The following is an 18373-nucleotide window of genomic DNA, read 5'->3' on the forward strand; positions in this document are numbered from 1 at the left end:
CACGAATAAAAGTTGCAGTTCTTAACAAGGCTGTAGCTTAACTTTAGATATACCTGAGGTTATTACTAAACTCTCTTTTCTGCCTTCATATGTATCTAATAAATTATTTCATTATGTTTTCCAATTCTGCGCCCAAAGGAAAATGTGTCTAATTAAATTTTGACATGTAGATTTAACAGACATTACTTTTGTTTCTAATAACAACAACAAGAAGAAACATTCTCACTCAGAGATCAGGGTGACTATGTTCCCCCTCACCTTGCCATAAATGGCTTGGAGGAAAGTGACACACAACATTTTTCTTGTTTCCATTCTAATTTTGCTGGCCCCATTAACATTTGCAGTTGGTGAGCTCATTCCTAGTCCTTCAGTTCCTTTCCTTATTCAGCTTTTGATCAGGTTTCTCAGCCTCACCAAGGTCATAAGCAAATTGCTGCAGTTTACAATCCCTTCCCCCGCATTTTACACAATCGCTTTAACTATAAAATTAATGCATGTGTATGTATATGCTTTAACCATACACTTGTGTAAGGAAAACTGTTGTGTTAATGTTTTAAGTCCTTATACACTTCCTACATTTTCCTCTAGTGTTCCAAATACTCCCTGAATACGATATGCATTTTTTGTTACTTCTATAAGATCCTTGCACTCATAGTTGTTTTCCTCTGTCTGAACAAAATTACATTTGGTGATAAATGAAAAAGGCACATAGCAACTATGTATGTAGTTTTAGACTATGTATGTAACTGAAGAAAGCACAAAAGCCAATGTACTCACATCCTGCTGAATAATGATGATATCTTCACCATTTTCAACCTGGAGCTGAGGAACTACTGGAAGGGCATCCTGAGACGCTGACATTGCCATGGCAATAGCTAAAGCTTCTTCTTCTTCAGCTTCCATCTTTTCCTTGCATTTCTGATTATGATTTACATCATCTTTGTATGTGTTGTCATTTTCTGCACGTTCAGGTGACAAAACTGCCACTTCAGACTTGAAAGTGACTGTCCCATCACTGGTTGGCATTGATGCCTCAAGTAAGTCCTCCATACTGGAATTGAGCTCGGTATTAAAATCCAGTTGATCACGCTTTTCTTCTACTGGTGTGAAAACAGTCTCTTCACTTGGTATTACTGCATTACTACTACTACCACCACCACCACCACCACCACCACCATCACAATGTGATATATCATTTAAATTAAGTGTCATGTTATTTTTAGAGGTTTCTCCCTGTTTGTTCATGTCACAAGGATTAGGTCGAGATGGCTTTGGCCGATGTATATGACTGAATGGCAGAGGTCTGGCCTGCGTAAAAACTGGGGAAAGTTTTTCTGATTCTTTATGGTCAGCACAGTTTTTCTGAATTTGGAGAGAAAGCTTCCGCTGCATTTGAGGAGAAGCAAAGGGTATTTTGCAGGGAACAAATCCCTGAGGTCTATGTTTAGCTATATCCGCTCCTGTGGGTGCAGATGGTGTAGTGGGGGAAGGCAAAATTGGGAATACCGACTGAGAATGACAAGATGAGAGGGAAGAGTTCAAGCATTGACTATGGGATCTGCCTTTTGTTTGAATGGCTGACTTTGGTTGCTCCGTTGATCCGGAAGAAACAGGAAGTCCCAAGGAAATGCCAGCCACTGCATCAGAAATGTCTTCAGAACTGGCAGTTAGTTTTTTATTACCCACATCTTTCCCATTTTTCCCTGATAACTGAATTGTGTTATTTGGAGTACTGTTCTCTGTTGACTCTGGAGAGTTATCAGGAACTAGAGGCTGCACAAATTCATGTCTGCATTCACTGGAATGCATCTCTTCCATCCCTAACTGGATGGCTTCTGCAATTTCCATTTCATCTGCTATAGTCATCAACCGTCGACGCATTCTTGTATGGTGTGTTGAACTTGTAATGCTCAACATTTCTAACAGTTTTACAAACACATGCGGCACTCTTGCAACCATTCTGGCAGCACTTAAAAATACTCTCCGCGACAGCTTGCCAACCATTGAGTGGGAGTTGTCAATTGACTGCAGAGCAAAGCTCAATAGTGACAGCAGCTTTTTGTACCTACAAGTAAATAAAAAGTACAGTTTACGTTGCTTTATCCCAGCAAATGTTAACAAAAAAATAAAAATAAATAGCAAGTCAACATTGTAAGTAAAGTATACTGAAGCACATTTTTAAAGATTTTCATTATCACAACAGATTGATTCGGGAGTAATAAAAACATTCAACTAAGATGTTCTAAAGTAGTACCTGTCTACTATGGAGTCTGCCTGCAAAACATCCCCACTGACAATGTGGGGATAAAATTCACCAGGAAATTCCAACAGCAGTCTATCTATAAGACAAAGACGTCCAAGCAGTGCTTGCCAGTTGTTTGACTCATGTTGTGTTCCAAGGATGCAATTTAAGACAAAATCAATGCCACCAATGCCAATAGATCCTACAAAGGGGGTTAAACAGAGAATTAAACACATGAAACCAAATTAGATTCTAGGTGTTTTTCCTTTGCCCACCAACTTCCTATGATGAAGTCATTACTTCTTGTGTTGCAAACTTGTTCAAAATGCTCAATTACTCCAGCATTCCACTGGTGCTACTTCCACTTGACACTGAAGCGAAGCTATGTCAGATTCTTTGAAAATTTGTTATAAACAGAATTCCCACAAAGAATGACTTTGGATAGATAGGACATTCAGCAACACTCTGTTTAAAGCGAAATGTGAACATTTCCTATTAGAAACATCAACAATGAGGGGGAAACATTTTCTGCCATTTTTAAAAAAAAACTTTTCTGAAAAAATTAAGGAGGAGGAGGAGGAGATGATGATGGAATATTTTCCTTTGGACTGATGTATGGATTATTGGTGTTCCTCTGTTTAGTCCCTTCATATTTTTATAAACGATATAGCAGACAGACTTTTATGGAAGACTTTACACAGTATCCTACTTCATTTCTATTCCTGGTTTTGATTTCCTTTTCTTGATTCTTTTTAAGGGAATGTGTTTTATATCTGTTTGGAACTATGGAGAACAAGAGGAGAAAAAACTAATTTTCCTCTTTCTACTAATGTTCTACTAATGTTGATTTCTTTTCCCCTGTTTTTATGAGGGGGGGCATACTCCCTTTCCCTCATAAACTGGCAAAACCAAAGTGGTTTCTTACAGTTCAGGTGTACCTTACAGTTCAGGATCTTGTACCTTCATTTGTAACAAAAAATAAGATTTAGAAAAGTAAGTTATATTTGTGATTATTTTCTGAATAAACTATACTTTTAATATATCAATCATGATAAATTTATGCCAAACCAAGTTATATATACATATATATATAATGCACTGTATGCTCCTGAAGTAACAAAAGGATTTTCAACCCCTAAAGTCTAATATTACATTTTCCCAACACACACACACCCAGAAAAAAGGGGGAAATCTTTTATGGGCGGGGTACAAACCGCCGCTTTGCGGCGCTTCCCCGCCGCCGCCATTTGCTCCATGCGGGAGCCGCAGCAGCCAAACCGCGCGACTCCCGCGCTGAGCAAAAAAGAAGCTCCATTTTGGAGCTTCTTCTTGCGGCGCCTCTATGACGTCGCGAGGCGCCTGGCGCGGACCCGCAACGTCATAGGCGCCGCGACACGTCTGGACGCTATGCGTCCAGTATGTAAAGATGGCGGCGCCCATGTAGAAGGTGCGCCGCCATCTTGTACGTATAGGATACGTACTAGGGTTAGGGGGGTGCGGAAGCACCGCCCCTTCCTAACCCTAGTACGTATCCTATACTACTATATGGCGGTGTGTATCCCGCCTCGGCTTCAAAATTTTGACAATTTTTAAAATTCTGTTCCACACATAATTGTTACAAATACCTTGCTAAGAGGTAATGTGATCATACATTTATTAAAGACTGGGAAGTATTCTGTGTTCAAAATATTTTCAGTCTTCTGAGTCAAGTATAGTGAAATGATTCAGAAATCTAACATTTGTTTATTGTCTCAGGTCCCCCCATGACCACAGCATTATTGCACTAATTATTATTTTAATATCTCACTTATGGATCTTTCAGCTTCCCACCACATTTTTTTTACTTGTACTTTGAACACTTCTCTTAAAGACCTGTATTTTGACTCTCTAAAGATTACTCAAAATCTTTTAAATAATTTTTTCTGTCCCTACTATGTATCTCCTTCCTTCCACCTCTGCCTGATTTCTTCTATCTATCCGAAATCAGTTTACATGTAATATGATTTATTTCTAATAGAATTTTTTGGTCATATCCTCAATTCTGCTTACTAAATTCCCTCCCCATTGCAGCCCACTGTGCTTCCTGGATCCTGGTTTTGAAGCTACACCTCCCATCCCTTCCGATTCTCATGTCAGAAGCCATTCCATTAGTGAAATGACAGTACTGGATCCAACCTTAGATATATGATTCTGAATAGTCATTTGTATTCTTGTATTTCTGCTCTTAAAAAACACCTCACCTCAATCTTTAGTATTAGTTAGGTCTGCTTCTTCTTTTAATTTAACCCTGTGCTCATTATGATGGCTTAGTAATATACTTCTACTTCTTCCCTTCATATCTTATTTTTATGTCAGACTGTTACTTTGTGAGCTGAACTGATGATGTTATGAAATTAAGTATAAAATTAAATTTTTACCAGATTTAAGTATTTCTCTGCCAACTGCCAGTTCTCCTGCCTGGCCTTTGCACATCTCCAGGAGTGTTGAAACAGAGAGTTGGCTTGTACGGCTATAAAATGTCAAAAACAACATCTTCGTTAGCTGAATCTTGCAACAACAGCATATATAGTTTTATTATTTATAAGCAGAAAAATCATGACAGCACTTTTATCAATTTCCACAATACCATGACAAAAGTTAGAAACAATTTTCATAATTTACCTCAACTTTTTCACTCATGTTTACACCTGTATCTTTTAATAGACAGTTGAGAAAGTAAAACACTTGTTCTGGTGAGAACTGAAACACAGTGGGAAGTGTCCAGTGTTTTCTTTTTTCTTGATTTTTATTGTTACGTTTTCACACATATACAAAAGACAAAAAGACATTTTGCAACATGACACACCCCTTTCCCCACAATAACAATACTTCTAACAATATACAAACAACTACTAAATAGGGCCTACCTCTAACTGTACTTAAACTAAAAAAAAAATAACAACATACAAATGCAAACTTCCAACCGCCTGAGTTTTTTCTCTTTGTTCCTTTGATATTATTAATCATTGTTTTATCTCTATATTATTCTCATTGCTGACTTTAAACTTTCTGATCCAGTTTATGATTATAAAATTCTCATTGCATTTAAATTTAATTGTTTAACCTACTTTTGAGCATACCTTTTGAGTAAAGTCGGTTTTTCCCCAATTTACATTATTAATTGTATGCACTCTTTTTTGTTCTGATTTCCTATGACTAAGCTATTTCATACTCTTATAATTACATTCTTTTCTTACATTATACAGAAATTCTGATTACACACTTATTTCTTAATTTTTATCTCTTTCCATCTTCTTTCTAAATAGTTATAGAATGACTCCCATTCGCTCTTTGCTTTGTCTTCATATTTGTCCTTCATCTAACTTGTCATAATATCCATTTCTGCCATCTCATGTATCTTGAGCAGCCATTAATCTGTACTTGGTGCTTTGTCTGTTTTCTAGTATTTGGCATAAATAATTCTAGCACATGTTAACAAGTAGAATAGCATTTTCCCATATTTCTTCTCTATCACTTTTTCTACCATTCCCAACAAAAAGGTTTCTGGGCAAAATGATATTTGTATGTTCAGCTCTATTGTTAATATATTAGATTTCTAACCAATACTTTTTTGCTGTCTTACACGACCACCACATATGGTAGTATGAACCTGTATTACGCTCATATTTCCAACAGTTTGGCTTGGGTTTTTTATACATTAAGGAAATTTTTTGTGGCGACAAATGCCATCTGTAAACCATTTTATATACATTTTCTTTTAGTTCTTGACAAACAGTATGTTTCATTTTTCTTCCCCATATCTCTTCACACCTCTGATAATCAATATTATGTCCTACATTTTGTGCCCATCTTATCATGCTATGTCTAATTATTTCTTCTTCAGAGTCCCATTTCAACAGCATCTTATAGCATCTAGCAATCATTTTTCCCTTTCCTTTATTTAATATTTCGTCCCATTCTGATTTCTCACTTTGAATACTTTCAAGTTTTTTATCAATCCTAAATCTTTCTCTTAGCTGCCTATACAGATACCAATGACAGTCTACTCCAGATTCTCTCAATTCTTCCTGTGATTTCATCACTATTTCTCCTTGTATCATTTTCAATATGTCAGAGTATCTTAACCATTTAATTTTTGGAATCCCTTCTCTTCCAAACAACGCTTCATGGGGGGAGAACCATTGCAGTATTTTCATACATAATCTGGTTTTATATTTCCCCCATACATTAAGTAAATCCTTTCTCACTAAGTGGTTTTTACTTTCTTTATGGATTTTATCTTTACAATATACGAAATAACTGTGCAACCCAAATCTCAACTGGTCTCCTTCTAAACTTAACATTTTTATCATCCTCTAATGTAATCAGTTCTGAAATCCAAACTAAACAACAAGCAAAAAAATAAAGCTTTAAATTTGGTAATCCCATTCCCCCTCTTCTTTTATCATTGCATAGGATTTTTAATTTTATTCTAGCTTTTTTCTTCTTCCAGATAAAATTAATGATTTCTTTTTGCCATATATTTAGAGGTTTAACGTTGTGTATTATTGACAGTGTCTTAAACAGAAACAGAAATTTTGAAAGCCCCTTCATTTGAATTACTGATATTTTGCCAAGTAGTGAGAGTTGCATTTTGTCCCACTGTTCTAAGTCTTTTTTTTATGTCTCTCCATACTTTTTCATAATTGTTGTGATACAAATCTGAATTTTTATTTGTTAAGATTATACCTAAGTACTTGACTTTTTTCTCCACTTTATATCCACTTATTTCCTCTAAATTCTGTTCTTCTCTCCTTGACATATTTTTAGTTATTATTGTTGTTTTTTCTCTGTTCACTTTAAGACCTGAAACATTCTCAAATTCTTTTAGCATATCTGTTACTAATTTCATACTCTGCTGTGGATTTTCTAAAGTGTAAACAATGTCATCAGCAAACATTCTCATCTTAAATTCGATTTTTTAAATTTTTATCTCCTAAATGTTTTCTTCTTGTCTTATTCTATTATTCAAGGTTTCTAGGGCTAGGATGAATAGAAGGGGGGGGGGCAATGGGAAGCCCTGGCGAGTTCCTTTGGTTATTTTAATTTCTTCTGGTTTTCCCTGATTTACAATTATCTTCACTGTCTGATCTCTGTATTTATGATCTCTGTATATTGCTTTGATCCAGCTTAAATATAGGGGTCCCACCTCTAGCTTTTCCAAATAACATATCCCAACTTAAAATTATCGAATGCCTTTTCCAGAGCTACAAAAATAAGTGCAAGTTTTTTCTCGTTGTGTTTTTCAAAGTATTCTATTATGTTCAACATGTTTCTTATATTATCTCTAAATTGTCTCTTCGGTAGAAATCCTACTTGGTCTTCATATATCCATTCTTTAAGTATTTTTTTCATTCTTTCTGCCAAAATCATAGTGAACAACTTATAGTCCAGTTCAACAACGAGATAGGTCTGTAGTTCTTTACGTCTGTGAAATCTCTGTTTTCCTTTGGTATCAGTATTATGTTAACATGTTTCCATGTCTCGGGAAAACGATCTTCTCTGATTGCATTCATTGTCAATTTAAGTGGTATAAGTAGTTGTTCTTCAAATTTCTTATACAGTAATAGTCTGTAGGGAATCCGTCTGGACCTGGTGCTTTGTCTTTTTTAATTTTTTATTATTTCCACTGTTGTAATCGAACCATTGAGCGCATTTCTTTGTTGTTCTGAAAAGGGTTTTAGTTTAGCTTTTCCCAAAAACTCTGTTATTTTTTGCTTGGAGATATGAGTTCCCTTATACAGTCTAGAATTTAGTGTTTTCTTCACTGATTGTCTGCTGCTGAAGCAGAGGAAAGGTGGTGTGTTATTTTGCAATCATAAGACTCTAAAGAATATTTTGGCAGAAGCTGGGAAGATCAGGGAAGACACTACAACTATCTTCTTTAAAAAGTTGCTGTTATATATTGTGCACTTACTATGCAATCGTTATGACTGATAATAAGCATATGAAAGTGCTACTAATTCTATCAAAACCTTCCTCAACAAATAAGATTTGCAAAATCTGAGCATCCACACAGCTTTCTTGGACCAGAAATATTCTTAAAAATAAATTCCAATGCATCAGTACATATTATCTAGATGAGTACTGGTAAAGACTATTTGGTGATTATTTTGTTTTATTACCTATTTCACATTTCTAGGGCAAACAGAATCCCATCTACAGATCAGCATGTGAATGAACCAAGTTTTTCCAACCTACTGCAACATACTTTCATATGAATTATCTCTAATACACACACAAAATATAAGTTTAGAAAGACTTTGAAAAGATTGAATACTATACCTATTGGCATCTGCACATTTCACCAATATAGTCTCCACAACTGGCTTTAGAAGTTGCTGCAATTTTGTCCTCTCTGCTAGGCTATGACAGGGTGTATATACCAGCATGGCTCTTAGTGTTTTCTTTAAAAAAGAAGAAGAAGGGGAGTTAAAAAAAAGAAAAGAAAAGAAAAATCTACTAAACAAAAATTCTAGAATAGTAGGAATAGTTTGTCTATTTCAGCAAAACTAAAGTCTAATGGCAACCAAGTTTAATAAATGCATTGTACAATATACTTTCATAGACAAGATGCTATTTTTGAAGGCAAATAATCTGATTAAGTAAATTCTTATATATAAATCTCTTAGCTTGCATACGGAACAGTACTCTGACTGAGCAAGAAGCAATACATCTTAATGGGGAAGACCAAACTATGCTTCTCCTTTATAACACGGGCCTTTTTGTTGATACTCCAAAGAAAAATACCAAGTGGTCACTTATAAAAACAAACAATCAAACTCTGCTAAAGGCAGGGTTACCAAGTTCCATTAAGAAGATATAAAACTATTCCCAGAGTCTATTTTATGGAGTCACCGTAGACAGGCAACTTGAAGGAACATACACAGTTTTTAAAAGTAATTTCCCCCTACCGCCAACCTTGGAATAACATCCAATGGTAGGATGATACCAGAGGTGAAAAGAAAAATTGGATTCTGAGTCATCTTCAGAGACTTTCTAGATTTGAAGACCAGGTTATACCAATACTCCAAAGCATAAAATCCTTGAAATAATCCAAAAGGAATCAGAAGCAGATAACCTATGCTCTAATATTTTTACAAAACTAAGCTGCAATATACACATACACTGGCAGAATGAGATGGAGTATCTTGAACCTGTAGTTTGAACATAAAAACTCCTGCAGGTGCCAAGATTTCCATGCGGAGGTTCACACAATTTATCTCCCGCCAGAGAGGGAACAACACAATCACAAATGCATACTATTTGTGTTCTGTTTCTTGGTATAAGAACTTGGATTAGCTATATTCAAATTATGGGGGAAATTATGGTGGATCTGCCAGATGAGATCCGTCAAATTGCCAGCTTAGACAGCTTTAAAAAAGCTGTCAAGACAGATCTCTTCTGGCAGGCCTTTCCTGAATGAAGTGCCCGGCCACAGAATGACTGCCCCTCACGTCATGTATTAGCCCACCACTCTGTCCCCACTGTATTTTATTGTGTTTTTAATAAATGTTTTAATTGTACATGTTTAATCCTGTTTTAATGGGGGGAATTTGGGACATAATTTTGTAAATGTGGATTTTAATATGTTGTGAGCCGCTTTGATCGTCTTGTAAAAGAAAAGCGGGATATAAATAAAAGTTTTATTTATTTATTTATTATTTTATTATTTAATTTGCCCATATATTCTTTGGGGTGCACACAACAGCCTTCAGTCACAAATGCTCGATCAGATTTCTTCATCTGGTTGCTTTCCAGGCTGTTGAACTCCAACTGCCAAATGAACATGCTGCCTGGGAATGATGGGATTCACGTTTCAACACATCAGGAGTATGTGCCAGATTGGGGAAGTCTACTCAAGATCTCTTGTGACTGCTTAAATAGTATCTTCCTTCTATAAACTATAAAGGTGCTTTAAGAAACTCAGCATTAGAAAATAGTAAGCTACTTACTAAAGCAGCAACATACACTTTGTAGACAGGATCAGCACAAACCATGGAAAGTACACTGCAGCAGGACTCCACAACAACTTCTCCTGAGATAATGGTCTGTGATGACCCACTAGCTGCTCCTAGAGTTCCAGCACTTGTGGTATTTCCACTATTGCTTCCAGAATTTCCAGTGCTTTCACCATTAGCCAGTAACAGAGCACCACTAACATCATGGGAGAGACGTCTGAGGGCCATCTCACGTATATTCCAGTTTCTTGAAAACAAGCAGCCAACTAATTCCATTCCAAATACCTAAAAGGCAGATATTACAACATTTAAGCTGATTATAAGTATACACCTGAAATTAAATATACAATGCCACATTTGAACTATGAGGTAGTACAACTTAGAAAAGAGAGCACTGCATTCTTGAATTGATTAAAAGGTTATTTTTAAATGTTTAGAGTGTGTTTTAGACTCCAAATAAGTCTAGAACCAAATGGCCAGGGTGCGGATAAATTTATGAGATGTTCAAATTGAACCAAGATTAATCTAAAACAATTGCTTTTGAAAATTTTCTAGCAATTTTGATTAGATGAGAACATGGACTGTGTCTTCATAAATGGATAAATATTCCCACCATCTCTTCATGTAAGGAAAACAACTGGGTTAGGAGTGTTGTGACTGGCAGCACCAGTTTCTAATCACATTGAATGGTTTTACCAGGAATCTCAGATCATAATGCATTGGATAAGGGTTGATGAAATAATACAGGATTTTCAGTATACTATTCAGTATACTTATTCAGAATTCAGCAGTGTCTCTTAAAGGAAAAGGAATATATATGAGTTGGTTGAGACTTTGAGACTTGGAAGAGCGTAGCACCAAATGCTTGTTTAAAAAATGCTGATTGGTTCAAGTCCCCCTGATTGTACTATTGTATTTTCCAGATCTATCATCTGTTCTGTGAAATGCTGCCTGTCTCTTAAGAAGAATTCAAAGACATAGCCATGTTAGTCGGAAAAATCAGTATGCAAAGGGATATTGTAGCACATTTGAAATTAACTGAAAGAAAGAAGCTGGCACAAGTCTACAAAAGCTCATGCTACCAGCTTCTTTCTTTCAGTTAGTCTCAAAGGTGCTACAAAATTGCTTTGCATACTGTTTCTTAAGTAGGGGAGCCTGTATTCAGAAGCATAGCCAAGTTGGTCTGGAATATCAGTATGCAAAGTGATCTTGCAGCATCTTTGAAACTATGCTGTGTGCTATGTGTAATTTTCATAACAACTGATTACAAAAGCCCTAGAAGATAAGCATCCCCCTCTTTTGAACCTTCTCAAGCTGTAAAAGTTATTGTTGCATAAAACTCCTAGTAACTGAATCCTGGCAGGCTTGATCTCCATGAAGGAGAAAATTATCTGTGCATATTTCATCCAATTCTGACAAAACATAAGGAACTTACCTGTTCTCTTCTTTTAAAAAAATAAAAATGTAAAGAAGCATAGCACAACAAATTAAGATAACTATAAAATTCCAAGAGCAGACATACTAAAACTCAAAACATTTTTTTTTGGGGGGGAGGGTAACACAACATATGACAGGCTGTAGGTTGCCAAAATTGAACAGAAGGTCCAGTATTGACAAACAGAAATATATGATGCTAGTTCAACTGTAACTGATCATGATTTGGAACTGCTACAATTTAATGAAAATATAAAAACATCCTTTTACAACATAATAACTTTCAAGGTAGTATGACACAGTTTAACACAATTTGTAACCAGAATACAGAGGCAAATAAGAAAACAGCTCAAATACTGCAAAATGTTTGGACACATAAAGATGAAATGTTTGGACAAGCAATATAGGAATCTGAGAAATGTGGCTGCAAAGGATATTACCAAAGTCTGACTGTCACTAGCTAGGGGGAGGAAAGCCACTTTGTCACAGCCATTCTGATTTCCAAAGGTAGAGGCACCCAGATCAGGACCTCAGCAGAGGATTCTTAACAAGATCTTAACTGTACTGACTGCTTCAAGGAGAGATATATGCTGCCCATATCTCAGATAGAATTTAAGGGCATCCTAATAATGGCAGTCAACAAAACCATTTATCTTGTGGGCACAAAATAAAAATAGACACAAATGCCCTTATTTATTGGTAAGGTGATATCATACAAGTTAACTAGTAGCAGTCCAAGTCTATGTCTGTTGTTGCTAGGGACACTTTGGCATGTGTTTTCTGTGTATTTTAGTGAATCTCCCAGATGGATTGAGGCAGGGAAATATAAATAAACTATATTATTATTATACCTGAATCCATGGCTCAGCTAAATCTTTATAGGCTGATGGGATTTGTTGAACTCCATAATGAGTGAGGTTAAAATTACTATCTTGACTCCTTCTTGGTGAGCCAGGTGTAGGCTGCTGTGTTTGCTGCTGGACCGCACGAAGAACAGAAGGAGAATCAACTGGGCTTGGCAACTCGTGACTGTAATCAAATATAGGAACAAAATTTGTCATGAATATAACATACATTAGGGATGTCCCAAGGTATTGTTTGGTCTATATTTTAAAGCAACTGAACTCAATTCAAATATTTCAGACCGATACACTCTTTGGAACAGTTATCACTCAGTTTTTGGACTTCAGTGAATTCCACAATACAGTTTTTAGGATAAGATAATATTCTTGCAAAAATGCACTGAAAATAATGTTTTTGTGCCTTTTAATTAACTCAACCAGAGCAGTACATTGTATCAATGTGATTTAATCATTCAAAAATTAATTCAATGACTCTAATCTTTTTTTGTTACTACCAATAGAATTCAGGCCAAAATAGTAAATTGATGTGGATACAGGATGGAATGTTCTATGAATGAAAATATGCTAAATGGACAGAAACAGACTTATTCATTGTCCCCAGTACACAAGCAGTCACTGGAAAGTGCAACAAAAAAGAAGACATTCAACTGTGTGTCCACAAATGGAAATACAGTATCAGTAAAATGAAATGAAACAAATTCTTACCTATAGAAATCATGAGATCTCCACTTAGATCTACAAAGGGGACAAATAAGAGGTTCCCTGTTTCTTCTACATTCCTCTGCCCCTAAAATTCCAGCAATGCAATAATAACAAGATAGGGAAGTTAATCACAATCAGAAATTGCTGCAAAGATAAAACAGTCCAATTCTGGGGAAAGTATGAATTTATAAAAAGGTAAAGGCAAAGGTTTCCCCTTTGACAAGGTTGCTAAGTCATGTCTGACTGTAGGAGTGGTGCTCATCTCCATTACTAAGCCAAAGAGCCAGCATTGTCAAAAACAGCTTTGTGATCATGTGGCCAGCATGACTGCACAGAACGCTCTGTTACATTCTCACTGAAGTGATGACGCGGGTGCACTATATGCGGCTTTGACTATATGCGGAAAGCCGTGCGGGAACACATGGGGTGGTGTGCGTGCGCCACCGCATGCACGAGTCCCATTCATGCGAATGGGGCTTGAGCATGCATGGAATTCAGCTTACGACCGGGGGGGGGGGGGGGGTCAGGGACAGATTCCCCGCATAAGCCAAGGGCGCGCTGTATTTATCTACTTGCACTTTTAATGCTTTTGAACTGCTAGGTTGGCAGAAGCCAGGACTAGTGACAGAAGTTCACACTGTCACACTGCACTTGGGCCACAAACTGCCGACCTGCTGATCTTGCAATCGTCACAGAGTTGGCGTCTTAACTGCTGAGCCACTGTGATCTTATTTAACTTATAAGATCATGGTAAATTAGGAACACATACAGAAAATTATACATTTTATTTTGATGTAACTTGAAGCACTAGCACTGTCATTGTCTTCTATAAAAGATGGATTGTATTGCACGCTTCATGCATAGTATACCAGCTCTGTCATCTGTTGACTTAAATAATACTGTATATACTAATGTATAAGTCTAGAAATTTGTGTCAAAAATTGACCCCCCCCCCAAAAAAAAACACTGGGTTGACTTATCCACAGGTTGATGTAAGTACTATACTTTAACTCTTATAAAAAACCATCCCCTTTTTCTAAAGTGAGTGGTAAAAGGCGAGAGCTTAGTCCATCCTGGGAGCACCAAAAAGAAGTGTGGGTCCTCTCTACTCTCTCATCTATCCAGTCTTTAGGATTAGCACAAACAGTTAATGTCTGCTGGAAGTTCTTTGGCATCATTTCCCTCTGCATCATCCTTTACATCCTTTGTTGCATGCCACTAAGTTTTACCCTCGACTTATCCATGGGTCATAACAAAATTCATAATTTTGGCCCCCAAACCTGCCCTTGATTTATACATGAGGTCGACTTATAGTTGAGTATATACGGTACAATATATTTTCATGACCAGGATATATATACTTTATATTTCCATGGTCAGGGAAATATCAAAAAAGGCTTTCATACTACACAATTAAATGGGCCTCGGGTTAGAAATTAATTCGTTCCGCCATTCCTTTGCGTACCCTGAAAATTTCGGTAACCCTGAGAAAGTGCTTGTCCGTTAGGCCACTGGCAAAGCCTATTATCGCTGGCACTTTGGCAGCATTTGAATTTTCGCGCCGAACGTGGAATTTCTGTAACCGAAAAATAGAGGGTTTCGGTAACTCGAAACAGTTGTTTGCATTCCAACGGGTTTTGTGAGTCCGGAAAGGTTGTTGGGCGGTAACCCGAGTAGTGGTTCGTGTCCCGAGGGCACCAGTTGGTATATATTATACAACACCAAGATTTCTGGGCAGGTATCATAAAATTACCTGAATCGTAATATTATCTATGGACTTGTCAAACTGTTCAATTAAAGGTACATTTTAGAAATATTAGCTTTGCAACTATTTCCTTTAGACTTATGGCTTATTATTTTGGTCAGAGGGCATTATTCCTATTTTGCAACTGCAACAGATATTTAGTATAATCTCAGACGTACATATTGACATGCAGTGGTGGTGAAGTTTATTTCTGCAGCCATCTTCACACACAGAGCTCTCTTCATCCAACATGCCCAGCAAACAAATGGGACACATCTGTTCTTCCTCATCCTTGATACTATCAGAAAAAAATATTTTAAAAGTAATATTTCTTAATTAATTATAGCAATAGCAAGTACATTTCTATACCACTTATCAGTGAACTAGCACGCCTAAGCAGTTTACTATCTGTAAGCAATTTCCCCACAAGCTGGGTACTCATTTTACCAACCTAAGAAAGGATGGAAGGCTGAGTGGATCTTGGAGCCCTGCCTGGGGTCGAACTGCACAACCTTGTGGCTGCAGTTCTGCATTTAAACACTGCACCACCAGGATTCCTTTACATTTTTATCTCTTTACCAAGCCAAAACATTGCCCTCCAATATATTTAATCAGTACATTTTATCACGTCATGAATAACAGAACACTACCTGGTAATTTACTGAACAGTTCTTATTCAGGGAGCCCTGGTGGTGCAGTGGTTAAATGCCTGTACTGCAGCCATTCATTCGAAACCACAGGTGCGAGTTCAAGACCAGCAAAGGGCCCAAGCTCGACTCAGGCTTGCATCCTTCTGAGGTCGCTAAAATGAGTACCCAGACTGTTGGGGGCAAATTAGCTTACTTGCTATTAGCTTACTTGCTGTTCACCGCTATGATCGTTGGAATAGCGGTATATAAATAAACACATTATTATATATATTATATTATTATTATTAATGTATTTTATTTTCCATAGATTTCAGCTAGAAACAGCCTCCATCTTTGAACATAACACTATAATGCTCAGCATTGGGACTATGGGGTCCATCAGATGATCCATCCATACCAGTAGACTTTAGTACTAGTGCAGTACTGGTGTGGAACACCGAAGCTGCAGTTATGTGTTACAGCAGTGATATAGAAAAGCTATAACACTGAACTAGCTCTGTGCAGAAGAATTTGAGTATTTTCATATATCCAAACAGATACATTTCTGTTTGCTTTCAAACAATCTTAGAAAAATCACTGATGCATTTTCTTCCACAACAGAATCTAATATGACACTCAGTTCCACATTCATAATTTTCAGTGTATGATAGTGTAGGATATCAGTGTACTGCTACAGTGTATTGGCTATGGGAATAAATCCCACTACGGGATTGCATGTAATAGTATGAAGCAAGCCTCATAAGGAGAGAAGTTTTTAACTGCAAGAAACCGTGAAGGAGTAGTAGAGATTAAAGCTCTGGGTTGTTTTTTGTTTTGTTTTCAATCAAAATGCATATATTAACCATAAATGTGTATGTTACTGCATAGTGTCTAAGTGGTATTCCTCTTTGTTTCTCCTCACAGTGTTCTATTATATCTAGATGGAATAGCACATTAGCAAGGCAAATTATTGTTCTTCCTTTCTAAAACTTATAAGGACTGGCATGGGAAGAAGTTATCCCACGCTAATGTTATGAACTGTTACCACATTAATATCAGTCAATGGCTGATTTGCCATTTAGGCACTGGATTCTGTTTTTCTTAGTCTTGCAAATGAAGACGTCAGAGAACTCACATTTAATTATAATAAGACACGGAAGCCCACCAATGGTCAGATCCCATTAATACGAATAAGATCCTACTACCCAGTTGATCAAATTCAGTATTTTAAATGAGCAAAAAGATTAACAGAGCTATACATCTGTTTAGTGTTTCTTCTTTTCTATAATACACAACTGAATTTCATCTGATGTATACTAAATCTCTGTATCTACAGGTCACAATTAAAAATACTCCAAAGCTGGACATTAAGTAGAATGATAACAAAATTAAGAAGTGTGATATGAGAAGAAGAGGCAAACACATGCCATCATGTGGGGCACAGATTACATGAAAGGCCCTCTTTCCATCCCAAATGCCATTACGTTGGCCTCAGAGGGAGAGAAGAAGAAGCAGTTTCTGGCTGGACTTAATCCCCTCCTCACTGCCGTTCCTTTCCTTGTTTGTTGTGCCTTTAGGACTGTAGCCAAGGGCAGGAAAACTGTTATTCTTGTTTCTTTTTCTTGCAAGCTCTATGTAAGTGATAGCGCTAAACAATAAACAAATGAACAAATATTGCTACAAATCTTTGTTCTCCAAATCACTGTTCAGGAGGTATTTATGTAATATCTGTTGTTGTTGTGTGCTTCCAAATCATTTTACTGGTTCCCTAAGGTGAACCTATATAGGGTTTTTCTTGGCAAGTTTCTTCAGAGGGAGTTTGACTTCATATAACACTTTAAATTCAGCCATCATATAAAGTGAAGATATCAAAATGATACTATTATTCTCGTCTCCAGCAGCCCAGCCAGCCACCCACCCACCCTATGGAGTGATGGAGAAGAATTTGAGGGGGCATGGGAGAAGGAGATGGTGGAAATACCTAACTGGGGAATTGAAGTCTGTTCAAGTGGTATTAAATTTCACCTTAAATGTCTTGGAACTAGGGACCTGTCTTTTGCTTATGGTACTCTTTTAAGTTTTATGTACATGAAGATGAGTGGAAAATAGCAGCTGCCATATCCTGTGGTCCCAACACACAACTGAAAATTTTCCTCAGATTTTTTATTCATTACTTATTATTATTATTTATTATTATTATTATTATTATTTATTATGTATTATTATCTCTCTATAGCAGGCTGTTGCCATAAAAATCTACTAAGTGGTGTTCAAATAAAGAGTAAAACCATTAAGGCAGGAGCACTTCACCATCCAAAGAAATGAAAGAAAGTCAGTTGTCTTCAAGAGCACTTACAGGAAGCACTGTCTCTTCCCTTTGCAAGTAGCAATAATTAGGCAAAGCCAGTTCTACATTCTCAGCATCTCTAGAAACTGCACTAGTGCCAGAATTGTATTTCCGCATAGAAAAAATACAGCCTCACAATCATTAGGTAGCAAATGAAAAGAATGCCATCTAAGAGTATAGCTTCTCAGGAATCCATACATGCACTGAGGCTATTTCACATATATTATTTCTGTCGTGCATACGTGAACCAAAATAGATAAGAGTGGAATTGACTGTAATCCAAAGATGCCTAGCTGAATGGAAAGGCATTTCTGCTTTATTTGTCCACATTCTCACTTTCCATTCCTTCCCCACAGAAATGGAGAAGGAAGCATAGCAGGGGTGGGGTTTAAACTGGGCTACAGTGAGGAGT

The 18373-nt window shown here is 36.8% G+C and overlaps 1 protein-coding gene across 1 annotated transcript in view; it reads right to left on the reverse strand.

The window, feature by feature from the left end:
- The window catches only part of MAP3K1 (mitogen-activated protein kinase kinase kinase 1), a 97855-nt gene that overhangs the window by 16087 nt on the left and 63395 nt on the right, over positions 1 to 18373 (reverse strand). The window contains 8 exon segments of the mRNA XM_042451993.1: positions 778 to 2065; positions 2255 to 2444; positions 4660 to 4751; positions 8567 to 8688; positions 10237 to 10527; positions 12528 to 12705; positions 13245 to 13326; positions 15165 to 15283. Of these exon segments, the coding sequence (XP_042307927.1) occupies positions 778 to 2065; positions 2255 to 2444; positions 4660 to 4751; positions 8567 to 8688; positions 10237 to 10527; positions 12528 to 12705; positions 13245 to 13326; positions 15165 to 15283 (2362 nt within the window).

The sequence above is a fragment of the Sceloporus undulatus genome, chromosome 2 (genome assembly GCF_019175285.1).
Source record: "Sceloporus undulatus isolate JIND9_A2432 ecotype Alabama chromosome 2, SceUnd_v1.1, whole genome shotgun sequence".
NCBI lineage: Eukaryota > Metazoa > Chordata > Lepidosauria > Squamata > Phrynosomatidae > Sceloporus > Sceloporus undulatus.